The following is a 26,829-nucleotide window of genomic DNA, read 5'->3' on the forward strand; positions in this document are numbered from 1 at the left end:
GGTGAGTGTTTTCTAACAAATTGGAATGGTGAGTGATGGGCTCCCCGTCACTGGAAGGTTGGGAAAGCTCCATTGTAGAGGGCATCCCTTCCACACCTGAGACTATGCCTGCCAGGAATGTGGAATGAACCCCCCACCCATTAGCTTAGGCCTGCAAAGGGAGCTCTCAGAGTAAGTGGGGAGAGAAGCAGCATTTACATATATATATATATATATATATAATGTGCCAGGAAATGTGCTCAGCTTTGATCTTCAGGACAACCTGGCAGGTAGAAGCTATCATCATCTTTCTTATTTACCATTTTGCAGTTGAGCAGTGGAGACCCAGGATGTCCCCGCCAATGTCTGGTCAGATCTTAACTTGGGTCTTTGTCTATCCACTTAATCCGACTTTCCCAACCCCCAAATGGGCACCTTCTTGGTTAGACCCAGATCTCCAGTTCTCCTGAACCTGGCCCATGGCCATAAAGTTTATCTCTCCAAAACATCCTGTTTCTCTCCAGATTCACACCCTGTCCCTTCCCTCAGCCCCTCTTCTCCCCTTGCCACATTCACACCCATATGCAGCTCTCAGGGAAGGAGCCCATTCTCTAGCCAGACACTACGGTCTCCTTGTGGACAGGGGCAAGGATCTGGCAAAGATTCCCCTGTCTGAGGGAGGATTAGATAACTCTTGGAACCCGAGTGGGGAGCTCCCTCCACCCTTTTTGTTATTAACCGCTTGAAATCTGATGTTTGGGTTTATTTGTTTGGATGATTCAAGTTCCTCTCCCTTAGCATGGAACAAATTGTCATCCGCTTGCCATAGAGGATCCCTGGGGAGCTGTCAGGGTGGAGCTCTGGGTCCAGGCAAGAGCCAGGAACTGCCTCACCAGGCATTGGGGGGATGGGGGTGCTCTTGCCCAAATTCACCCCCTGTCCCATTGTTGCTGCAGAAGCCAGGGGAATGTACGCCACAGGACAGCTGCAGGAATCCCACGTCTACACCCCTGGTTGTCCCTTGCTCTAATGGAGTCACCCCTTGGAGGAAAGTGGAGAAATTTGGACCCCAGCGCCAAAACTGTTTCCACATAGCATGTTTGAATTCCTGCTCCCCCACATGCCTCTAAGGGCAGGGTCCAGGGCCTAGTGTCCATCCGGGCATCCTCCCGTCTCAGCCTTGACAAAAGAATTCCCCAACTGCAAAAATGAAGAGCAGGGGACCATGGTTCCTTTTAGCAGGGGTGAAGGTAGGACTGAAACAGGATGGGACCCAAGCACCCTCTGGTGGCGAAATGTGGCAGAACAAACCCTTCCCCATCGCCGCCATCATCTCCAGCCATGTGGAAGCCAACACTAAGAGGGAGGGTATGACAATCCAGAATGTCAGAACTGGGAGGGACCTTAGGATATGGAATATTGTGCCTGGACACCGAAGCCGGGAAGCACCCAGTTTCCACTAGCCGCTCCCACCAAAGATGGTGGAGATGGTCCCCATTCCCCCGGACCCCACCACCAACAAAAAACACAAAGAAAGACCTATTAGTCAAACAAGTTTGGCCAGCGTAGGACTTTTTTTTTTTTTTAAATACATGGGCAGCTGGAATAACCAGAACCCATCAAGGGTCCAGTGGGGAGGCCAGCGGTGGGTGGGTGGATGGGGCTAGGGGCAGATGGTCAGTGATGGTTTACTTAAGAGCGGCCTGAGAGCCAGCAGGGACTTCCTTCAGCTGGTACTGGTAGAAGGAACCTCGATGGGCAGAAGTCCCTACTCGGTCTCCCAGCCTGGGAGGCTTCACCAATGCCCGTGGGGAGAGTGGGGGAGGTACAGCTGAGAAGGGTCAGCTGCTTATCCATGGGCCAGGATCCTGGATGCTGAAGGGGTCGGGAGGAGGATGTCCAGTCATTGGAAGCCTCTGGTGCAGGGCTCATTTCTTCACTTATCCTTCTGCTGCAGGTGAAATTTGGTTGCTGCAGGAGGGGGGGACAGTTGGTGATGTGGGTGCTAAAAAGACACTAGGGGAAGAGAGTAAAGAAAAAGATGTGGAAGGAGGGAAAATTGGGATGGGGAGGCTGGTCTGGGCAGGGAAGGGGGTGTGAGATGATTAAGGGATATGGGGGTTGGCAGAGGGAAGTACTGATTGAGGGGTATGGGGACAGAAAGGAAAGGGGAGGGCCAGGGACAGGAATAACAAAAGCTGGGGGATTGGGGAGGAGGTACCTCAGGAAGGAGAAACGGCATCACCCCCCAGGTACCATCAGATCAAATGGTAACCTCTCCATCCTTCATACCAGGCTCCCCCTAAGCTTGGGAGTTGCTAGGGTCGATCACCTAAGGTTTGCCCATCCTGACCCCACAACACACATCAGTGCTTGGGATGGGATGTGGTTCGGTTGTGTCTGACTCTTCCCGACCAATGCTGTCCACGAGGTTTCTTTGGCAAAGATACTGGAGTGGTTTGCCATTTCTTTCTCCAGTGGATTGAGGCAAAGAGAAGTTGAGTGACTTTCCTGAGTCACACAGCTAGTGTGTCTATCTAAGGCTGGATTTGAACTCAGGTCTTCCTGACTCCAGGCCCAGCACTCTATCCCACTGAGCTGAGCCACCTCAATGCCTCCTGGGTCAGGATAAAGCCTTCTTGTTCCTCTTTTGGCCCAGGGAGCTGGAGGGGCCCTCCAACCCCACCCCATCATCACTTAAACGCACAGAGCAAGAAGGACACAGGAAGCAAGTCGGTTGCAAAGTTAAGACCTAAAGCAGCCCCCCCTGACTCCTAGGCCTCCTCCCCTCCAACCCCTTCTCCTGGCCACGACACCCTGGGCTGGGGGAGGGGGAAGGGATGTTACATACGGAGACTCCGGGGGGAGCCGAGGGGCCACCTGAGGGCCCACTTGAGTGGCCATCATGCTTCTGCTTTGAGCCAAGGCATGGAGGACTGGATCCCGAGAGCATGACACATAAATAGACAGGTACAGAGACAGTAAGCAAGAGACAGAAGCAGCACAGGACAAAGCATCTAGGTAAGAGACTAAAGGTAGGAATTGGGAATGGTGGAGAAGGAAAGAGAAAGGGGTTCACCTTCCCGGGTGATACTGGCTGCTGTGTCCAGGGCTCGTCCACTCAGGTCAGTCACCAGGCTGTCCATGGATGCCTGGTGCCTCAGGAAAATGGGGCGGATCAGACGATTATACAGGAACTGGGAACCATTACAGGCCAGTGGAAGCATGCACCACAGCAAGAATGCACACTGGGCAAGGTAGAGGCAAGCGTTGGTGTGATCCAAACACAGAACCCATTACTGTAGCGTCCTTCCCCCTCCTCCCAGGCCACCTGGACCTCCCACAGTACTACTGCCCAGACAGAAGCAGAGCATGAAAAGGCCCCGTCCTCCACCCCCCAGAGCTCCCTGATTGGTCCCTCTGGTTACCTTCCCTGCATAGTAAAAGGGGAACCAGAAAAGGAAGATGTCAGAGAAAAACTCAGCCAGGCCAAACATGCCATACACCACCCAGTAGGTTAGCCAGATGGTATCGTCTTCTCTGTCAGGGCTTTCAATGGCCTTGATGCTGTGGGAAAGAGAAAGCAGATAATGGCTGTCATGGATCCTGTTCACTGTGCAGGCTTGGACTGTGGGGCTTTGGACAATGAAGCCCAAGGGGGTAAAAGCCATTAACTGGAGAAAACTGAGAGGAAGCAGCTAGGGGTCAAAATGGTCTTTGGGCTTCTTTTCTCTGATCTATATCCATCCCTTCCTCTAAAAGATCAATTTGCTCAACATTTCTCACTTGTAGGAACCCTCCTTGGATCAAGTGATTCCCTGCCAGCCCCAACCTCTCCACTTAGTTCTGCTCTACATCTCAGTTGTAAGGAACAAGTGACTAGTTATAAAAAGCAAACTGCCATAACAGAGAGGCTAGATTCTAATAGAATCACCAAAAGAGTAAGCCAGCCAGAGCTGGTCTTCTTCTCTGAATAGTTTGGACTTAACCAGCCTGGTCTTTTCCTCCTGAAATCCAGGACTCCTTGGGAGCAAAGATCACAGTTCTTCCTCCTTCCATCTTTCCCTTCCAGAACTTCACTCGGAGGCACCTTCTAATCTGGAACAGGATGTCAATCCCTTGGCTTAAGGACTCAGCTATGCAAGGACCCTCTGGGGGGAACTTATGGAATGGTCTTAGTTAGCCTAGACCAGCCAAGTCCATTCCCTTCCCTAGCAAAGGAATCATCCCGAGAAAGGGATCCTACTTACGAGGCATATGCTGGGTAGATGAAACCGATGAGATTGCAAAGTAGGGAAGCGCCATAACCAAATATAAGATAGAGGCCCAGGAATGCAATAATACCTGAAGTAAGAAGATTGGGGGGGGGGGGGGAGAAGTTAGTGCAGAAAGAATGCTTTAGGGCTATCTATCTCCTTGCCTTCCCATCATACAACCTTGACTCCAACATGATGAAGGGGAAAGAATATTGGATTCAGACCCCGAATCTGTGACTCACTCATTTGGGCAAGGCGTTCCCCCAGTTTCCTGATTCCTCCAATTTCTCCCCAGCATTCCATAGCCTTATTGAGAGAACAGGGCTCTCTCTCAGAAAGGTTCCAGGTATAGTCCTGGAGACCAGTTAAATATGCCCAAGGACCAAGAGACACCTCATCAGGAGGTGGTCCCCAATTGTTTGGAAGCTTGTGAAAAATAGTAAAATTACAAAATGGCCCTAGACCCTACATAACCATGGCAAAAATGGAACAGAGGTGGGGTTCCTAAGAATCAGTTTTTAGAGCATTGATAAATATTAACATAACTATTGGTGGCCTAAAGGAAAGATACTGGTCTAATGACCCACAATGCTGACATTAGAATTGGAGGGATTCAATCCTATCAATATCAACATATTCATTTGTTTCCCAGCATAGATCTTATATTTAGAATTGTGTACTTTGTCTCTCATTAGATTGTAAGCTCCTTGAGGGCAGAACTTATTTTTGCTGTTCTTTATAGCCACAACATTTAGTACAGTACCTGGGCACACAGTAGCCTTCTAATAAATGCGTATTCACCAGATACAAGGACACTGCTGCTAGATAAGAAAGAAGGCTCATAAGTTCTTCATGAAGAGACAAATAAAGGAGTTGGTTTTCTTCTGTATCCAAAAGCAAAAATAAAATAAATTTTTTTTTTTGTGAAAAATAAAAAAATAATTTCACTTCATATGTGGTTACCTGGCCTTGAATGGTCAGGAACAAAAAAAGGCACCAAGAAAACAGCAATTTAAGGCATCTGTTTCAAAGTGGTTAAAAGTAGGGAGAGTTCATGATGAACTCGACAAACTCCAAATGATGTAAAAAATACACATACATGAAGCTATGTGGTGATTTCAATGTGAACATGAACACAGAGAGAGATGAAAACTTAGAAAATACTGTTGGAAGACTATTAGGATTAAGAAGGAGAAAAGGTAAGACTTGTAGGCTGCTCAGGACCCTTGTACTCATGCCTTTTCTTAAAAACAAAACAAAACAAAAAAAAAAACCCAAGAGCCCAAAGGCACCAGACATGGTGAACACCAAACATCACACACAAAGAAATGAAATGCACTAAATATTAAGAAAGAATTGGTTGCCAAGGCAGAAATTTAGCTCTGAATCAGCTAGTCATCATTGGCAGTGAGAACAAACACCAAATTACAAGGGTATAAATAAGAAAGTCATAATATACACTGTTGCAAGCAACCCAACCTGATCCACTGAAATAAGTTATTGATGGCAAAAACTGAGAGCTGGAGAGGATAAGACATAGGTTCTGATTATCACTCATTCCTTCAGAAGCTTAAATGAGACGAAACAATCAAGGATGACAGAAATTTCTTATGCCCAAGAAGATCTTACAAAAAAGGAAAAATGTCACAGAGGACAACTCTAGTTTAACTTCATTTGGAAAATAACCTGAAGGAAGATGGAAGAAGATTATGAGCAAAGAGAGAGGGAACACCCATGGAGAAAACAGGCGTAAATTTGGTGGGGAACTAACAAATCCAGATCATTGGGGATAGATTGGTTATAAGAAAAATAGATTTTTGAGGAATAAGATAAAAGGTATGTAAAATGGGAAAGAACAGTGAAAAAAATAGAATGGAGGGAAATTTACAACTAATAATTATGACTTCAAATGTGAATGGAATGAATTCACCCATAAAATGGAAAGATAGCAGAATGAATCTAAAAGAAAATCCCAAAGGATTTACAAATGAAATTGGAAAGAAAACAAATGAAGAAAAATGAAACAACTCCCACAGCATTTCATCACCAATGGCAGGGGAACCAGACTGCATTTGGACTCAATATATCAGTATGCTACAAGAAAGTAGAGAAGATGAATTTGGGTGGAGCAGCTGGGACCAGACCAAACACAAAGAAAAGAAATTGATGTTATAGGTGGCTCATTTTGGAAAGCATTTTTCAGAAATTAAAAAATAAAAAAGCTGATTATTAAACAATTGGGGGGAAATCTACAGAAGACATTTTTTCCCACACCAAAGGTGACTAATATCAGTAAATATTGACTCAAAGGCCCACTTTTCTCCCCCATTAGAATGTTTTTATTAGAATTAGAATTAGAATGCATTGAAGACTGGATCTCCATCCCCCTTCTTTTTATTCCCAGGGTTTAGCATAGTACCTGGCATATGCTTAATAAATAATAAGCACTTAAATTTTTGTGGTCTTTATAACTTTGTCTGATTGAATGTCAGGTCTTGCTTGTCAAGCTGGGTATGAGAGACTTTTGCTGGCCAAAGATTCACCAGTCAGGCAAAGAGAGAACCAGGCAGGATTCACATGGGAAAGGTTATTTTCTATGCATGGTGAGCCTCCTTCCCCCTCCCCCAGATGCTCCTTTGTTGGTGAGGGAAAGCTGAAATGCATTCCTTAGGCCTTCCTCAATGAGGTCCATAACCACTGGGAGATAAAAACTTCAATCTGCACAGGAAGTAGTTGGAGAATGCACCTGGTCTAGATATAGCCCATTCCTACCTTTCCCATCTTTTTAAATTCTAGTCTTTTCCATGAACCAGCTAGACTGACCTCCTTGTGTTCCTTGAGCAGCTCCCTCCATCTCCATTCCTTGGTATGGTTTATACCCCACGCCATGCTTTCCCTCTTAACTTCCAACTTGGGAAGTGTGTCCAAGTTCTTTCAAATTGCATTCCCTTTCTCTTTGTATCCCTACCCACTTAGCACATAAGAAACAATAAATGCTTGTTGACTGATTTCTGAAGAGAGAAGATCCCACTGAGGGATGTTTTTAAAGATCCTAATAATAGCAAACATTTATACAGCATTTTAAAACACACTATCTCATTTGATCCTCACAACAACCTGTGAAGGAGATATGATGCCATTTCACAGATGAGGAAACTGAGGGTGCAGACTGTATTCTGCTTTCCTATTTGTAGTCCCTACCATGTGCTTGATAAATAATTTATTTTCTATTGTGTCATGCCTGACTCTTCATGACCCCATTTGAGGTTTTCTTGGCAAAGATACTGGAGTGGTTTGCCATTTCCTTCTCTGGCTCATTTGACAGAATGAGGAAACTGAGGCAAACAGGCTTAAGTGACTTGCTCAGGGCCACACAGCTAATAAGTGTCTGAGGCCACATTTGAACTCCAGATTTGGTGCTCTATCCACTGTGCCACTTAGCTGCCCCAGATAAAATAACAAATAGTGAATATTTGCAATGTATTTTACATATACTCCTCTGAACCTCACTAACCCCACTGACAGGTGTTCTCATCTACCTTTTACCAATGAAGAAACTGAAGCCACAGATTCCCTCAGCTACATCTGAGGAGATGGATTTGAATATGTCCTCATGCTCAGTGGGGAGAGCTGGCTTGGAACTGGAGGCAAAGACCTGAGTTCAAATCCAGCCTCAGACACTACTGAGCTCTGTGACCATGGGCAAGTCACACACAATCCCTGCCTCAGTTTCCTTATCTGTAAAATAAAGATAATGCTAACACCCCAATCAAATAAAATGTCTGCAAAACATGCAAATATTTATTTGCTAATGATGACATTTTTTTAAAACCCATACCTTCTGTCTTGGAGTCAATACTGTGTATTTTAATTTAATTTTAATTAATTTACTTAATTTAAATGTAATTAAATTCAAATTGGATTTGGGTTAAATTAAAAAAAGAGAATTTTCTTAGTGAGTGTGAGAAAGAACAGACAGATAATGACTAAATTAAGGGAAATCACTCATCGTTCTTTCCCAAGACTTAAGTACTTTATTTTTATTTTTTAAATTCTTACCTTCCTTCTTAGAATCAATACTATGTATTGGCTCCAAGGCAGAAGAGTGGTCAGGGCTAGGCAATGGGGGTCCAGTGACCTGCCCAGGGTCACACAGCTAGGAAGTATCCTGAGGCTCAATCCACTGAGCTGCCCCCTACTTAAATACTTTAGTATTTAGGCTATTGAATCTTTCCCAAGCTTTTAGGGACTCAAAGATGCCAGGCTGTTGCTCCTCTCACCAGAAGACTACGGAATCACCTGTTAACTTGGGGAAAAATTCAGAACTACTAAAGTAGCCAGAAAAACCAAGTTTTTAATCAGAAAAGGGACAGAAAATGGACAATAATTGACTGCGATGCAGAGTCCAGAAGCAGAAACTATCAGGGGCTCCGGGAAGGCACCCCTGGGAGAATGCCAAGCTCTAGATGATTTCTGGGGAGAACAAAAGAACTTGGGGAACTTATATCCCTTTTGGGGAACTAAGGACAGGGAAGCGTGATTGATTGATTGATTGGTCTGGCAGGACCATGAAGTCCAAGACAGGATTATCAGAGAGAGGCAAAAGGAAGGGTCCAGCCATGGGAGAGGACTTTGAGGCAAGGGAGAAACCACTAAGGCAAAAAAGCACTTAACATGGGCTTTAAGTCTACTTTAGGGTCTATTGTTCAGTCTGAGACTGCTGAGTCCCAGACCTCCCCGCCTCGATTTCTCCTGGGTCAGGGACAAATCTGGGGTCTCCAGATTTCAGCAGTTCAGTGCAGGTCCCAGTGCTATGGCTCTGGGTGGTTTCCCAGATTATAATGGCAGGGATGGGGCTCTCTTACCACTAGAAAGACACAGTCATTACAGTTATTGTCATTCTGGTTGGGGGATGGAGAGGGCTGCCATTTTCTGGCAGACCCATTCCAAGGGAGAGGAATTTGGGCTTTTGGTTTTGTATGGCCCCCTAAGGGCAGAACTGGGAGCAAAGTGTCAATTAGCCCTTTTATTTCCAGGAAGATCAAAGGAAGAATTCCAGGAGGTGTTCCCAGGAAGGCCACAGGGAGCTTTCTTTAATAGGAGGAATTCCAGAAGGTAGAAGACTAATTGTTATGGATGCTGGGGGGCTGGATGGGCTTCCTGGTAAGGGATTCGAAGAGGAAGGCCATTTCATGGGGCGCCACCTCCCCTCCCCCAACTAAAGGGCAGAAATGGAGACAAGATCCTGACTAGGTTGAAATAAAGAAGTCAAAAGCCAGATCATTCCTGAATTGACTAAGATCAGGATTATGAAGGGCAGGGAGGGAACTTCGGGAGAATTCAAAGCATCTAACCATCTCAGCTCCCAATCTCCCCCTCCCCTCAATTTTCCTAAACTGTTTACCAAAGATTGGACTGTACTAGGATTAAAAAATCAATGGGGGGGGGGGGGCAGCTGGGTGGCTCAGGGATTGAAAGCCAGGCTGAGACATAAGGCTCTGGGTTCCAATGTACCCTCAGACTGTCCTAGCTGTGTGACCCTGGACAAGTCACTTAACCCCCATTGCCCAGCCTTACTGCTCTACTACTCTTCCATGTTGGAACCTATATAATACACAGTATTGATTCTAAGGCGGGAGGTAAGGGTTTAAAAAAACAATTAATCAAAGAGTTTTAATAAAAATTTTCCATTGGCCTGGCAGAAAGGACTCCAAGTCTCCTTCCCTTCACCCCCGAGGCAAGGAGAGGTGTTAAGATTCCCCCCCTCCCCCCTTCAGATTAAGATTCTCTTGGCCCAGAGAAAGGAAATCTCTATAAAGGCTAATCCTGGAGCGAGCCAAGGTCAGGAGGAGGAAGGAGGAATCCGCCTTAAGCCCCTAAATCTTTAGCAGTTAGCCTTCCCCAAGCAGGGCTGGCTTCTGGGGTATAAATCCCCAATTCCCACCTAATTCCAGGTCACCTTCATAAGCAGAGAGAGACAGAGAGAGAGAGAGAGAGAGAGAGAGAGAGAGAGAGAGAGAGAGAGAGAGAGAGGCAGAGACAGAGACACAGACAGAGAGAGGGAGAGGGAGAGACAGAGAGAGAGAAAGAGGGAAGACAGGGAGAGAGAGAGGAAGGAGATGGTAGGCAGAGGAGAGGAACCCATTAGTTCACAGACTCAGTCAGTCTGAGTGAAGGCAAGGCATCAGCCTATTGGTTCCCACACAGGAAGTCAGAATGGTAGCTCTGAGTTCCTTGGCTGAGGAATAGGAGATCAAGACATAAGGGAGATGGCTATGTTAAGATGGACCAGAAACCCCACGCTGATGACCACTTTAAGACTAAAATATCAAGAGAAAGTTAAAGGAGTTAAAGGAGGGAGAGCCCTAGAAAATTAATTGATCGATCAATCAATCAATCAATTAAGAAACTGTTATTAGGCTCCTGCTTTGTAAACACAGGGGATAAAGAAAGAAGTGCAGTAGAAGACATTACCAGCTTTAACAGATGGCACAGTGGATAGAGCCAAGCCTGGAGTACCAAGGACTTGGGTTCAAATTTGACCTCAAGATACTTCCTAGCTGTGTGACTTCATCCCAATCACCTAGCCCTTACTGCTCTTCTGCCTTGGAACCTGTACTTAGTATAGAGTCTAAGACAGAAGGTAAGTGTAATAAATCATTTAAATTAATAATGATAAAAGAAGATGAGTAATACATAATTTGAAAAAATTTTTAAACTTACAATCTAATAGGAGAGACAACACGCAAACAAATGTATATATAAAGCAAGCTGTAACAAATAGGAAATAAACACAGGAGTTAATTCAGAATGAATTCATCAGGGACTGGGGAAGGCTTCCTGTAGAAGACAGGATTTTAGTTAGAACTTAGAGGAAACCAAAGAAGTCTTAGTGTAGGAGGGCATTTCAGGCATAGGAGACAGCCAGAGAAAATGCCCTGAGCCAGTGATGGAGTGTCTTGTTCCTGGAAGGAGGCCAGGGTAATTGGCTCCAAAAGCACAGGACCATTACTCTTGTACTCATGTATGGAAACGTAGAAGGATGACCTATGACGGTTTTTAATGTCAAACAATGCTTGGTTATTGCTCTTGGAAGCAATAGCAAGACAATGGAGCTTATCGAGCAGGAGAGAGAAGAGTGGAATGAAACTGGTTTTTTGCTTTAGGAAAATCAGCTCAGTGACTGAATGGAGACTGGATTGGAGTGGGAAGAAATTTGGGGCAGGTAGACACACTAACAGGCTCTTCTGCTAATCCAGGTGGGGGGTGATGAGGGCCTTCACTAAGGTGCTGGCACTGTCAGAAGAGAGAAGGAAATATATTTGAAAGATGCAGCAAAGAGCTCTTTTAGTGGTGGCAAAGGATTGGAAACTGAGAAGATGCCCATCAATGGGGAATGGCTGAACAAGTTGCAGTATATGATTGTGATGGAATACTCCTGGACTATAAGAAATGATGTAAAGGACGATTTAAGAAACCTACATGAAATGAACTGATGCAAGGTTAGGTAAGCAGAATCAGAAGAACACTATATACAGGCACAGCAATTTTATAAATTATGAATGCCAGCTATTCCTAGCAAAATGCAGTCATCCAAAAAATCCCCAAGGATTCATGATAAAAAATGCCATCTACCTCCAGAGTAAAAATGGATGGATTCTGAATGCAGAATGAGACATATGATATTTCACTTTATATCTTTTATTTTTGTTTGTTTGCATTCTTTCACAAAAAGACTAATATGGAAAGATGTTTTACACCATTACACATGTAAAACCTGTATTAGATTGCTTGCTATCTCAAGGATGGGGCTGGAGAGAGAAAAGGATGAGAATTTCATTCTAACCAAAAGAAAAGGAAAGATAAAAATACTTTTTTCATGTAATTGAGTTATTTTTTAAAAAGATGCTACAAGGTAAACTGTTGTTTTTTTTTTAACCTCATATCTTTTGTCTTAGAATCAATACTATGTATTGGTTCCAAGGCTGAAGAGTGGTAAGGTCTAGGCAACAGGGGTTAAGTGACTTGTCCAATGTCACTTAGCTAGTGTCTGAGATTATATTTGAACCAAGGATCTCCCTTCTCTAGGCCTGTTTCTCAATCCACTTAGCTACCCAGCTGCTCCCTGCCAAGGCAAATTTGACAGGATTTGTCAACAAATTAGAAATGGAGGGTGAGAGTCAGCGAAGTCTGGGGACAACTCCCTAGGTTGGGAGCCTGAGAGCCTGGGACCTTATCGTAGTAATAAGGAAGGTGAGAGGAGTGTTTGGGGGAAAGATGATGAATTCCATCTTGGACATACTGAGCTTAAGATGTTTATTAGACATCCAATTGTCTGAAAGACCATAGGAGATGTAAGATTGGAGATCAGCAGAGAGACTGAGGCAGGAAACGTAAATTTAAGAATCCATCAGCATAGATATGGTAATTTCTTTATGGGAGCCAATGAGATCTCCAAGTAATACAGAAGGAGAAGAGAAGACTCAGGATAGAATGATGAGGGATGATTTGGAAGAGGAGCCAGCAAAATGGTAAGGGAAGGAGGGGTTAGGGCAGGAAGAAAACCAGGAGTGGTGTCAGGAAGCCCCAGAGAGAAGATAACAAGGATACACATCACCTATATCAGAATCCAGATCAAAAAGTATCAGAAAACAACTGTTAAAAATGGTTTTAACAGATAATTGGGGAAAAATACAATAAGATATTACTGGGAGAGATTAACATAAAGGGGAAGAGGGCAATCAGCTGTATGTAAGGCTGCAGAGGGGTCAAGGAGAATGAGGATTGCGAAAATGTCATTGGAGCTGGTGGCTAAGAGATCATTAGTAACACTGGAGAGAGTGATGAGGTGAAATGATGAAGTTGGAAGCCAGGTTGGAAGGGGTTAGAAAGAGAGTCGAGAAGAGACAAAGTGAAGGTGCCTATTGTGGAGTAGCTTAGCCACAAAGGACAGAAGAGATCTAGGACAATAGTTAGAAGGGATGGAAGGATCAAGTGAAGGTTTTTTCAGGATAGAGATATAGTCATGTTTGTAGGCAGTAGGAAATAAGCCAGGAGATAGGGAGGGATTGAAAATAAGTGAAAGAGTGGGGATGACCGAGGGGGCAATCTTTTGGAGGAGACAGGATGGAATGGGATCACTTGACCAAGTAGAAGGGTTAGCCTTGATAAGTTCACTTCATCATGTGACACAGGGATGAAGGAGAACATTGAAGAAGGTGATAGGAGATGGAGGTGGGGAGAAGAGAGAGCTCTCAGCAAGCAGCCACACATTTTTCTGTAAAACATGAGGCAAGGGTCTCTGTTGAGAGTGGGAGGAAGAGGTTTGAGGGAAAATGGAAGTTTAGAAGAGCTGCTGTGGAGAGTGAGATAGTAAGTTCATTAAGGAGGTATATAGTAGGATTGCCTAGCAACGGTGAGGGTCCCAGTGAGAATGGATGTGTGATTTTTCTCCATCTCCATCCAACAATACTTGTGTAGAAATGAAGGTGGGAGTGATCCAAGGCTAATCCTTGATTGGGCATAATCAGTACTGTAAGGGGGCTGGGGATTCCGGAGAGGAATACAGTATAGAGCTGAATTGGTTCATCAAGGGGTCAGATTGGGGAGATGAGTAGCTAGTGCAAGGGAGATGGATTGGGAAGAGAACTGAGGGATCAAGGGAAATGAGATCATGGTGTATACTTAGTCCTAAAAGGGAAAGGGAGAGCTGAAAAGCCAATAGATTATGGCCATATGAGCGAATTTCAGAATTATTGTATTTGTGGGTGATGGCAGGATCAGGAGTAGGACCATCTTTGTATGTGACTGAAGTGGGGTGGAGGAAGAGCTCATGGGGTTGTTTGAGGAACTGAGCTGGTTGGTGTTTGAAGGAGAGTCTATATGTATGATGAAGTCCTCTAACATGAGTGTGGGAGTTGCAGAGGAAAGAAAAACTGAGCTAGAGTAGCAGGTAGGTGGCTCAGTGGATAGAGCCGTAACTAGAGATGGGAGGTCTTGGATCCAAATCTAGCCTCAGCTACTTCCTATCTGTGTAACCCTGGGCAAGTTACTTCAACACCAGTTGCCTAGCCCTTACTATTTTTCTGCCTTGGACCCAATATTTAATACCAACCCTAAAACAGAAGATAAGGACTTAACAAAACAAAACATGGTGAACTAGGTATTGAATGCAGAGGAAGGAAGAATGACCTGGGGATGGGGGAAGGGGGATCTGTAGACCACAGCTACCAGAATTTTGATGTGGGTGGTAGATAAAAGCTGAACTTCAAAGGAAGAAAGGTTACTATGTGAAGGAGGAAGGGCAATGAGGATGGAGGAATATTCCAACTCCCCTACCTGTAGACTAGTGAGTAAAGGTGCAGTTCCTATTAGAAAGGGTAGCCAGGAAGGCCAGGGGGAGCCAGATGAAAGGAGTTAGATAGATAAAGGGTACAATAGGCTGAAACTTTGGGGTGGGAGGGCAGACAGCACAGAAATGAGGCATCAGGTGGGGGGTGGGGGTGGGGTGAGGAATGAGATTTGTATGATTTTCTACAAGAGTTCAGAGTCACTAGGCAGAAGGTGAGCCATCACTGAATGGAAGGAGTGGAGGGCACAATTCTCTACTCTCAAATAACAGGCACAACAGGAGATGAGAGGCCTGAAGGTGAAGGGAGGGTTGGTTTTTGCACTAGGTCTCCACATCCCAGCTGGGGGGCTGGGCTAGCAGCAAGAGGTAGGGGCTGCCTTGTTCTGGGCAGATATAGAATGTCTAGGTGGGAAGAGCCAATAGAGCATAAAGTGTCAAGAGAACTGGGTAGGGTGGGTGGGATGGAAAGAAAACACTTTCCCATGAAATGTAAGCTCTTTAAGGGCAGGGACTGTTTCATTTTTGTGTCTGTAACCCTTAAGCATTGCACAGTGACTAGTTTGGTAGGCAATCAAATTAATGAGGTAATTAATAGAGAAGGCCCGTTCTTTGCTGGATCCTCATCCAAGTCATACTTCCCAATTGTGGGCATCCCACAAGGCTCTATGCTGGGCCCTCTGCTCTTCTTCATCTAAACTACTCCACTTGGGGAGCAGCTAGGTAGCTCAGAGAATAGCTAATCAAGCCTGGAGTTGGGAGGAGGATCTAGGTTCAAATCTGGCCTCAGATACTACCTAGCTGGGTCATCAGGGGCAAATCACTTAATCCTCATCAGCTAACCCATTCACTCTTCTGCCTAGTAGTATTGATTCTAAGTATTGGACTAAGACTAAAGGGAGGGGAGAATACTCTACCTAACTTGAAGGATGTTATGACTTTATCCCTGCTGGAAAACCCATGGGAGGAATAATCTGAGGGAGGATGTAGAATTCCCTAGGAGAGGAGAAGGAATCCCCCAGAGTCTCAATAAAATCAAGCAGCCTGAAATCCCAGGCAGGGCTATAATCCCATCCCTGCTATGGCCATTCTATGGCTGCAAGGGGCTTTCCATCGCCCAGGCTACACTATCTGTAACATCTTTGAATACTTTCATGCCTTAAAATGAGGGGGTCTGAGCTGTAATTCTTTGAATGAGAACCAGCATTCGCCCTCCCACAACAAAACTCTTTCCTACAACAGGTCTGCCTGCCTCAAATGTCTCCTTACTCCAGCCTATCCTCCAGGTAGCACCAAAGTAGTTTTCCCAAATCATTGGTCATCACCTAACTCACACCTCCAGGATCAAATTAGAAATCTGCATAATCTAGTCCTCCCCCTACTTCCTGCTACTTTCCTATCTTCTTACACTTTACAGCCCTCCCATATCCTCTCCAGTCCAGTGATAGTGGCTTCCTTGCTGTTCATCAACAAAGCACTCCATCTTTCTGCTATGGGCATTCTCTCTGACTATCCCCCATATCTGGATTGTTCCCCCTCCTCATCACTACCTCCTAGCTTCCTTAATTCTAGTGCCCTCCATCTGAGAAAACTTCCACATTATTCAGTAGTTGTTTGCACAATGATGACTCTCCCACTAGTTCCTGGAGAGCAGGCAGATTTTCCCTTTCTTTGTACCCTCAGCACTTAGCACAGAGCCCGATACATAGGAGGTGCTTAATGTAGGTGTAAAAGGGAATTCTTTGTTCTCTGGGGAGTTTATACTTGTGAAAGGGAATCCTTTATTTCCTTTGTCTATTTTGAGTTATCATTAACTTAAATACCCCTACTTAGATTGGGTAAAGACAGAATTAACTCTCCTTTGTCTACTTTTGAATTGAATCAACAAAAGATTGAAAACCCTACTTAGTACTAGGTCACCCTACTTAGTACTAGGTGAGAGTACTTAAAGAACTCACAAATCACTAACTTAGAGACTCTACCCTTTTAACTCAGTCCCAAACTTGTGGATCCTAGGATCAGAGTTTACACCCTCAGAAACTCAATCAGCTAGGAATCTGTGAACCCTTTTGATGAAGGTGAGAACTGGTTCCTACAAACACTGCCCCATGGGCACTGCTACAAAATTTGGAAACTGCGACTGGCCCCTGTGAAGAGGGGCAGGGACAAGAAATCACCATAAATAACCACGAGTCCTTCAACTTGAGTTAGTCTTGTGGAGATAATCTCCTGACTGGAGTCTTCAAGGGAGTTTAGCTGGAGTCTGCAGCTTGGATCCTGGGCTTGGAGCTCGGCTTCAACTTGGACTCTTGACTCCTGGACTGCTTCGTTGGGTGAGTGAAAGGTTGACTCCTTTCCTAGTATTTGGAGACTAGCTTCCATCTTGGAGGAGCCCCCCCCCCCCCCCCATTACTCACTACCAGCCTTCCTGGTTGAGAGCTAATTAATCTCTTCCTGGATTAAGACAGGATAGATAACTTTTCTATCCCCTTCACATTTCTCTACTTTATTGTTTCCCCTCTATTTTGTAAATAAATTTGACTTCATATATCATAAATATTGGCGACCACATAATTTCATAAAATTATTGTCCAACCATTAATTTTCACCTTTACATGTTTATTGACTGAGAAAACAATAAAATTTGGAGGGACTTTAGAACAGAAAATAGATGATGTTATTAATAATAGCTAGCACTGATACAGTACTTTAAAGTTTGCAAATATCTCATCTGAACCTAAGACAATATTGGAAGGTAGGTACTCTATTATCCCCACTTTATAGATGAGGAAACTAAGACAAGCAGACATTAAATGACTTACTAAGGGCCACAAAGGCTAAGAGAAAAAAGTCTTCCATTGGACTTGAATTCAGATCTTGCCTCCAGGTCATCCTCTACTGTGCCACCTGGTTAGATATTATTATTAGCAATAACAATAAGCACCACCAGTGTGATGAGATGGGTAGGCATTTTCATGTTTAGAGGGAACAATCAAATTGATGAAATCTCTGGTTCATGCAAGGCTTGTGATTGGAATCCTGTCTCAGATACTAACTGTGACCCTGGGGAAGTCACTTAACCTCTAAGATCCCTCGAGTACTGAGACTTAAGAGATCAAGTGGCTGATCCATGGCTACAGACTGAAGCTAGATGGGGAAGTGGATAAAGCACTGAGTGTGAAGTCAGGAGACCCAAATTTAAAACCAGCCTTAGATACTTAATAACAAGTTACTTAATCTGTTGCCTCCATTTCCTCATCTGTGAAATGGGAATAATTGTATTCATCTCCCAGAGTTTGTGAGGATTAAATAAGATATTTGTAAATCTCTTTGCAACCCCTAAAAAAAAAAAAGATAGACAGATAAGACAGAGACAGACAGATATAGATAGGCAGATAGAAAGACATATTTAAGACAGAGACAAACCAATACCGATAGGTGGACACAGACAGACAGACAGATAGATAACTATAATTAGTAGTGGTAGTAGTAGTAGTAGTAGTAGTCTAGTAGTAGTGTCAGAGGCAGGATCAAACTCAGGTCTTTCCTGACAAAAATCCAGCACTGAACTCACTAGGTTCAACATTCCAAAGAGAAGACAGAATATAAAACTCAAAAGATCAGAGGCCATAAGGGAACTTCAAATGGGGAACTTACACTATTGGAGATAGAACAAAGCACTGCAGGGATCAACTTCCCTCTTCTGACAAATGGAGAAATGGAAACCCAGAGCAGACCAAGTCAATGACTCCAAGCTCTCAGCTCTGCCATAGGAGCTGATGGTTTATCAGACCTTCCAAATCTCATTCCTCTTCCTCCTTTATATCCTTTCCATCAAATGAAGCTGAGAAATTAAGACTTGGTAAGTGGCTACCAGGAAATCGAGGTAGCACAGTGAATATAGAAGACTGTATCTGGAATCAGAAAGATCTGTGTTCAAATTTGGCTAGACACTAGCTGTGTGACTCTGGATAAGTCACTTCACTCTGTTTGCCTCAATTTCCTCATCTGTCAAAGGAAACGACAAACCACTCGGGTTTCTTTGCCAAGAAAATGCCAAATGGGGTCACAAAGAGTCAGACAGGAAGGGAAACAACTGACCATGTGGCTACCCCAGCTTACTGATTCTTGTTGGTTTGAAGGCTAGTCAGACAATAAAGGCCCCACTCTTGTCTGTCACCCACCTGGACACCCCTCACCTATTCTCCCTTCACCAGGCCATGAGGATCTCTTCCTCACCCCTCTAGATCTCCCTTTGGGACCCTTCTTTCAGATTTAAAGTTTAAAGAGCCAATAAGAACAGTCTGTCCAAGTGGGCAGGCCAGGGTCAGATGGCTCCGGTTGGCTCCAGGCCAGGACCAGCTGCTGGGCTGGTTTCTGGAGAAATGAATGGGCCAGAGATACACTATCAGGCAGGGAGGTGGCCAGTGATATTGACTTAGCTAAAACACACCAGAGACTGTCAGTGTCCCGGCTCTCAGATAGATAAGAAGGCCTTGCCTTGGTACGTCAATAAATGTTAATAAACTAAACAGATGCTTCCATTTCTATTCCAAAGTGGTCCCTTAAGGGGCCATAGGAAGCTGACTAAAAGGAACCAGTTTGCCTTGGGAAGTCTTGAAAGACCACAATTCCAAGCAAAGAGAAATCTCAAACTCCTAGGACAACAGGAGGCAGCATCTTCAGGGCAGGAACTGTTTCTGGTTTTGTCTTTGTGTCTCCAGCATGGCATGGGGCACATCTGAGGGGCTTAATGAATGTTGTTTGAGTTTAATTGAATATAATATGGGGGGGGGGACACATTAGAACTTAAATAGTAGAGCTGGAAAGGTCCTCAGAACATGGACTGTCAGGGCTGGCAAAAGTCTTTAGAATCCATTCTTTTAATTAAAAATAACAAGAATTAGCATTTATTTAGTACTTTAAAGTTCATAATTTTGCTTTTTAAATATGATTTTATTTTCACAACAACCCTAGAAGAGGTGCCATTATCAACCTCATTTTACAGAAAAGGAAACTAAGCTAAACAGAAATTAAGTGACTTACTCAGGGTCACACAATTAGCAAGTACCTGAGGCTGGATTTGAACTGGGGTCTTTCAGACTCCTGGCCCAGCACTATACCCATTGAGTCACCTGGTTGCTACAAGAGACTTTTTAGGTTGGGGGTTTGTTTTTAATTTTTTTTAAACCCTTACTTTCTGTCTTAGAAACAATTCTATCACTGAAGGGGAAGGACTAGGCAAAAGTAACTTGTCCAGGGCCACACAGTGGGAAGTGTCACAGGCCAGATTTGTGTGAACTTGCTTCTTAAAAAACATTTTAATAACAACATTTCAATATAATTGCTCTCCTCAGTAATCCTATAGTTGGGGTATTTTTCCCCCCTATGAAGTATGGCTTCATTATTTTGAAAAGGGATCCACAGGTTTCACTAGACATAGCCAAAAGGATCAGGTAGCTGGGTTGCAGTGTATAAAGCTCCAGACTTGGGAGTCAGGAGGACCTGGACCCTGGGAAGTCACTTAACTGCCTAGGCCCTGCTGGGCTTCTGTCTTAGAATTTATACTAAGATAGAAGATCCGAGTTAAAGAAACAAAAGAATCTAGAACAGAAAAAAAAGTCCAAGAGTCCCATTTTAATCCAATTCCTTCATTTTACAGAAAGTAAATAAACCAAGGTCCCAAGCACTCAATAAACATTTGACTTATTTAATTAAGTCGCTGATGTTTGATCAGAATCCACTCCACAGCGCCCAGGGTTAGGCACCAGTTTGTTTTATAACAAAGGGAAGGGAAGGAAGGAAGGAAGGAAAGAAGGAAGGAAGGAGGGAAGGAAGGAGGAAGAGAGGAAGAAAGGAGGGAGGGAGGAAGGAGGGAGAGAATAAAAGAGGTAGGAAGGAAGGAGGTAAGGAAGAAGGGGAGGAAGGAGGGAAGGAAGGAAAAGAAGGAAGAAAGGAGGAAGAGAGGAAAAGAGGGAGTAAGGAAGGAAGGAAGGAGGAAGGAAGAGAGGGAGAGAGGAAGAAGGAAGGAAGGAAAGAGAAAGTCACTCAACCCCCATTGCCTAGCCCTTACCACTCTTCTGCCTTCGAACCAATACACAGTACTGATTCTAAGACAGAAGCTAAGGGTTTAAAAATTCTTTTTAAATGGGGGGCGAATAAAAAGTTTCTGGTAGAAGGTGGTGCTTGATCTGTGTCTAGAAAGAAAAGGATTCTATGAAGCTGAGGGAGGGAGGGTGAACGCTGAGCACAGGAGGTTGACAAGGCAAAGGAAGAGATGAGTGGCAGCATCAGAGACAAGGCCAGTCTGGCTGGCCTGCAGAGTACAGGGGGAAATCCATGTATAGGGAGGCTGGGAAGATAAAATTGTGGCCAGGTTGGGAAGGGCTTTAAAAGCCAGAGTGGAGTAGTGTATCATGAGAAGCCAAAGGGAGCCCCAGGAGTTTATTAAATAGGTCAGATTTGGGCTTTGACAGTTGTGTGGAGGTTGGACTTGAGACAGATTGGAGGAAGGGAGACAACTGACCAGCGAGGTTTTGAGTCTGAGCCAGCTGAGTAGAAAGAGGGGCCCAGCTTTATTGAATGTTGTGAAGGATGTGATGAATATGAAAATGTTTTGCATGACTGCACATGTAAAACCTATATCAAATTGCTTACCATCTCTGAGAGAGGGCAGGGGGAGGGAGACAGGAAGAGAATATGGAACTCAAAATGTTAAAAATTATTTTAAAATGTAATGGGGGAGGGGGGCAGTTGGGTGGCTCAGTGGGTTGAGAGCCAGGCCTAGAGACGGGAGGTCCTAGGTTCAAATCTGGCCTCAGCCCCTTTCCAGCTGTGTGACCCTGGGCAAGTCACTTGACCCCCATTGCCTAGCCCTTACCACTCTTCTGCCTTGGAATCAATACACAGTACTGATTCCAAAATGGAAGGTAAGTGTTTAAAATGAAAGCTGATATAAAGACAAAAAGGCAGTAATAAATGTAATTGGGATGAGCAGCTAGGTACCTCAGTAGATAAGAGACACTTCCTAGCTGTGTGACCCTGGGCAAGTCATTTAATCCCCATTTTCCTAGCTCTTACCACTCTTCAGACTTGGAACAGATACTTAGTATCAACTCAAGACCAAAGAAAAGGGTTTAAAATAACATAAATAAATTTGGAAAAAATACAGTATTACTAAATGTTTAAAAAATGTGGATAGGGGGCAGCTGGGTAGCTCAGTGGATTGAGAGCCAGGCCTAGAGATGGGAGGTCCTCGGTTCAAATCCAACCTCAGACACTTCTCAGCTGTGTGACCCTGGGCAAGTCACTTAACCCCCATTGCCTAGCCCTTACCACTCTTCTGCCTTGGAGCCAATACACAGTATTGACTCCAAGAGGGAAGGTAAGGGTTTAAAAAATAAATGTGGATAGTTTCTGTGGGGAGTGACATAGTGCCGTTTGCCGGGCTGCAGAATTGCCCTGCAGACTGATGGTATGACCCTGGACAAAACACTTATACTCTGAGGCCCAGCTTCCTCATCTGTAAGAGGAGCAGGTTAACTTTGGTATCTTGGGGTACTGAAAAGAGTTGCTAGCCTTGGAGTCAATAAGACCTGGGTTAATTGCCCTCTCCACCATTTGCTGCCACTCTGAGCCTCAGTTTCTTCATCTGTAAAATGATAATAATAGTTCTTATCTCACTGTATTTTGAGGTTCAAACATGAAATAATAAACATAATAAAGCACTTTGAAAACTTTGCTATATTTAACAAGATTTCCAAGTCTCTTTACATACTTGTCATAGCTCATTAGAGCCCTCCATGAAATAGGTTATTATCCTCATTTTATAGAAGAGGATGCTCCGGGAGGTGAGCATAGCTGGTCACATGGTCACACTACTGTTAATGAAGCATCAGAGATGGCAACTGAACCCAGGCCTTCCTGACTGCAAGTCCTGCACTCTATCTACTCTAGCTTGTCAGTTCTTGCCATTATCACCATTGCCGTCCTCCCTCCCTCCCCCAGAGCTGTAGAATCATGAATAAGAGTTTACTTTCCTGGATCTTAGTCTCTCCAAAAACTGGGGAAGTGGAAGAGGGATGAAGCTGAACCATATATTCCATTTAATTCAACAACCTGCCCTCAAGAAGCTTACATCCTACATGTACAGAGAGAAATAAATGCAAGGTAAATTCATGCTCTCGGTGAGCTCTTCCACAGCAAGGTGGCACCAGAGAGCACAGTGAATGTGGAGTCAGGGAGGCTCATCTTCCCGAGTTCAGACCCTTCCTAGCTGGCCGACCCTGGGCAAGTCACCTAACCTTGTTTGCCTCAGTTTCCTCGTCTGTGAAATGAACTAGAGGAGGAAACGGCAAACCACTTTAGTATTTTTGCAAAAAACAAAAACCTAAATGGGGTCTCTTCTGATTCTAACAATGAGTGAATCAACACAAAAGGATATATCTGGCATTCTTAGAGATTTAAGGATTTACAAATGCTTTACAAATGTTATCACCACTGATCCTCACAATCCTGGCAGGTGGGTGCTCCTAAGATTCTCATTTTACAGATGAGGAAACTGAGGCATACAGGTTAAATGACTCTAGACTGAATTCAAACTAAGATCTTTTCGATTCCAGGCCCCAAGTTTTCTCTACCCTATCAGCATAGAGAAACTCAGCTGAGGCCTGGTTTATGGTAGGTGGAACCTTTACATTAATTGAAAGCAGGGTTAGTCAGTACAGTGAGTATCCTGGGTACCTGGAGGGAAGAAGGGAAGGAATAATTCTTCAAAGCTCTTGGGAATTGGAGTCCCCTTTAGCTTTGACCCACATGAAGGGGTGTGAGGGATTAAACTCTGAACTTCTTGGCCATCCCAGGCTGGCCCTTGGCTCCTGAGGGCTGTCTGTCAGAGCCTTGCACAAGGGCAGCAGAACTATTCTGTGTTCTGCCCCACACTGCCAAGCCACCTCCTCCCCCTTGCCCCAGAGCAGATCATCCAACTGGAAGGACCAGAAACAGATAATCTGCGGATCTCCCTAGAAGAGGGCCCCAGCTCGGGGGAGGGTGAGTCTGGCCCCAGGCTTAGGAGACCTATGTGTGCCAGTCACTTTCAAACTGGCCTCTTTCAGAATGTGCCTGGCACAGCACTCTCAAAGTCCAGGAGGGCAAGGTTTTGTAATACTGCTCCCCCACCATGTGGGACTCCGAAGACGGGCCGGAAACTCAAGAGAAGGATCCTCAGAGCAGCAGTCCTAGAACCAGGGTCTTCCCCTGACTCTTTAGCTAATCTGAGCCCTAAGGAACTAGAACCTCTTTATCTTCTTATTATTGGCCGCACCTCTCAGATCCTCCTTTCCTGCCCCAGGCAGCTAGGGCCTCAGGAACTGCCTTCCCCTCCCCCAAGAAAGAACCTTTCTGGCCTTTGTGCGACTTTGGGCAAGGGTTGGCTCCTCCCTCTACCACGGAGAGAATACTTGAACTAACTGGCCCATTTCAGTTTCTGTGGTTCCGTGTTCTAAGGTCGAGGCTAGAACTGTGTTCTAAGGTCGAGGCTAGAACTGATATTCTCCAGTTGTGTGACTTGGGAGTCCTGAGCACTAGAGTCGGTTTCTTCAAGCTCCAACTCCTATCCATACAGGGGAATCCGTTCCTATCTCCTACTTGCCCTTGCCCCTTGGAGTGGGGCTGAAATTTGGGGATGATGCTGAACTTTCCCAGCTATCGGCTGCTGCTGGGACGGAAGAGGGGCGGACTAAATATTGCCAAGGATCCAAAAAGTACAACCGTTTCCATAAAATGCTAAGAGGGTTCGGGTTCTAGTCTTGTGCGAATAAGCTGAGGAAAGCCCCAATATCTCATTGGGCATTTGCTTCTTCATCTGCAATACGGGGAATGAGATGAGGTTCTCAGTTACTGGACACTTAAAGAGAGGATCTCTAAGCGCCAAAGTTATGTGTCTGGAGAAGGGAAGCCAGTGGGATTTTTAAGCGCGGAAATTCTATCTGGAAGAACGAGGTCGGGAGGATCTCTAAATGCTGAAGTACCAGCAAGAGAAGGAAGTCCGGAGGACGTTACCTGAAGCCAAGTAGTTCTTCTGGATACCGGTCACCTCCTCCAGCTTTCCCAGGGTAATGGTGACAAAGTTTTTCTGTTCCATAAACCTGTGGAAGCGTTGCTTCAAGCTGCCCATGGCTCTCGGAACCAGGCGGGGAGGGGAGGGGCCGGAGGGCAACCGGACCTGGGTCAGAGGGAAAACCTCCGGGGATTCTCCGCTGCTCTGCAGCGGTACCGGTGGCGTCTCCCACTCCAGGTTCCCACTTGACCTCCGCTCCTCCCGATACTTAGGTCCCTCCCCTTACCTCCCTAGGACCTCATGGTCCGGCAACTGTTGGCGATAACCTCGATCCACCCCCTGGATATAGGATTGGCCAGGAAATCGAGGCGGGGCCTCAGTCGGCCCAGCCTTCCCACACTGACCAATGAGAGCGCGCAACGGACAAAGGAGGCGGGACTCTTCTCTTAGCCCGCTCCAGCCCCTCCTCACTCCTGGGGGCTCCAAGCGACCCTCCGGTGGGCTGGGAAGGAGAGAGAAGTGGGGATGGCGCTTCGATCCTGGAGGAGAAAGGTATTGGAGGGCCAGGCGAGACCAGCAGGGCGACCACTCTTATTTTTCTGGCAGTCCCTCAAGGCCCACACCTGCCTGTCTCCTAGGTGAGTTCACGTCCCTCCCACCCCTAGGCTCATCAGATTAGATTTCTCCCCGCCCATCCCCCCTCTCCCCCTCCGGCCTAACTAATCCTTGGGTTTCTAAACTCACAATAAATCCCAAATAGAAGTGCCTCAGGGAGCCAGTATAGTGCTTTCCCCTTCCCCTCCCCCCAGCCCATTTTACATTCCCAATTTCTCCTCTCTCTGAGATTCCTGTAGAAGTCTCGCTTAATATTCTGCATACAGTAGGAACTCAATAAATGTTTGGGAATGCAATGAGATGTATTGGAATTTGGAGTCAAAAGACCTAGTTCATTCAGTAAATATTAAGTGCCTACTTAGTATGGCTCCGATATGCAAATAAAAAGTGCACAATTCCTGCTCACAAGGAGCTTGTGTTCCAAGTGGTAGAACATACATTTACCAGCTGTGTGACCCTGTTTGAGTCAATTAAATTCCCTCAGCTTCTGCTTTCTCATCTGTAAAATTCAGATTATAATAGCACTGAATTCACCGGTGTCCCTATGGAATCTTAAAACCCCCCAAATTTATAGCCAATTTCTAGAGTCTCAGACTAACAATAGACTTTAAAGTAGTTTAAGTGAGGATGGCTAATCCCATCATGTGTTAAGTATCTCTTTTGTCCCAATGGTTTCTTCCCTTCGGCCAAAGTCCTTTAAGGAGGTACCTTTGTAAAGCCAACCAACTATCTTCTCTTATCCTCTGTTCCTCTAAAAAGGAATTTAAGCTTCCCAACTTTAATGGCTCTTTGGAGTTTTTCAACTAAATGGTGACACTCCCAGGGTTCGGTGACCAGAGCAACCAAAGTTTGGGAACTCTTCGAGGGTTTGTAGTACACAGCTCTGTGAGGAGGCCTAATAATGCACATACCCCTCTTCCCTAATTAAAAAGTATTTTTTTCTGACTATTTAATAGTTCTGTGTTTTTTTCCCCAGTTTAATACAGGGTTATTGTGAACGCCAAATGAGATACTACATGTAAAGCTTCTTGCAAACTTTAAAGCACCAAGTAATAAATATTAGCTTTTACCATCATGATTACAAGTATGGTACAAATGGGACAGCTTAGGTGGCTCAGTGGATAGAGACCAGGCCTAGAGACAGAGGTCCTGGGTTCAAATATGGCCTCAGATGCTTCTTAGCCTTTTCACCCTGGGCAAATCACTTAACCCTGATTGCCTAGCCCTTCTGGATCTCTTATCTTTGAACTGATACTAAGACAGAAGTAAGGGATTTGTATATATGTGTGTGTGTGTGTGTGTGTGTGTGTGTGTGTGTGTGTGTGTGTGTGTGTGTGTGTGTGTGTAAAAGTATGCTAGAGGGGGCAGCTGGGTAGCTCAGTGAATTGAGAGCCAGTCCTAGAGACGGGAGGTCCTAGGTTCAAATCTTGCCTCAGACACTTCCCAGCTGTGTGACCCTGGGCAAGTCACTTGACCCCCATTGCCTAGCCCTTACCACTCTTCTGCCTTGGAGCCAATACACAGTATTGACTCCAAGATGGAAGGTAAGGGTTTTAAATAAAAAAAAAAGTATG

At 44.9% G+C, this 26,829-nt stretch overlaps 1 protein-coding gene across 4 annotated transcripts; it reads right to left on the reverse strand.

The window, feature by feature from the left end:
- Positions 1-1,521: 1,521 nt before the first annotated feature.
- REEP6 (receptor accessory protein 6) lies at positions 1,522-24,973 on the reverse strand. 4 transcript variants are annotated; one of them, XM_056822237.1, is made up of 6 exons: positions 24,643-24,973; positions 4,230-4,323; positions 3,408-3,546; positions 3,059-3,227; positions 2,831-2,915; positions 1,522-1,950 (listed from the first exon to the last, which is right to left on the reverse strand). In XM_056822237.1, the coding sequence occupies exons 1-6, from the start codon at positions 24,755-24,757 to the stop codon at positions 1,920-1,922; spliced, it is 633 nt and encodes a 210-aa protein (XP_056678215.1). In that variant the 5' UTR covers positions 24,758-24,973; the 3' UTR covers positions 1,522-1,919. The 4 variants fall into 4 exon arrangements, with proteins under 4 accessions (XP_056678215.1, XP_056678214.1, XP_056678216.1 ...); XM_056822236.1 differs by having other exon boundaries at positions 1,522-1,995; XM_056822238.1 differs by lacking the exon at positions 2,831-2,915 and having other exon boundaries at positions 24,643-24,972.
- Positions 24,974-26,829: the final 1,856 nt, after the last annotated feature.

The sequence above is a fragment of the Monodelphis domestica genome, chromosome 3, assembly GCF_027887165.1.
Source record: "Monodelphis domestica isolate mMonDom1 chromosome 3, mMonDom1.pri, whole genome shotgun sequence".
Lineage (NCBI taxonomy): Eukaryota > Metazoa > Chordata > Mammalia > Didelphimorphia > Didelphidae > Monodelphis > Monodelphis domestica.

Bases quoted from the DNA above. Each gene is read 5' to 3' on its own strand.
- REEP6 (XM_056822236.1), bottom strand. From the start codon at position 24,757: ATGGGCAGCTTGAAGCAACGCTTCCACAGGTTTATGGAACAGAAAAAC. The intron at 2,916-3,058 runs GTGAACCCCTTT...CTCGGGATCCAG, and splicing joins AGCCAGTATCACCCGGGAAG to TCCTCCATGCCTTGGCTCAA. The intron at 1,996-2,830 runs GTATGTAACATC...CTCTTCCCCTAG, and splicing joins CGGCTCCCCCCGGAGTCTCC to TGTCTTTTTAGCACCCACAT.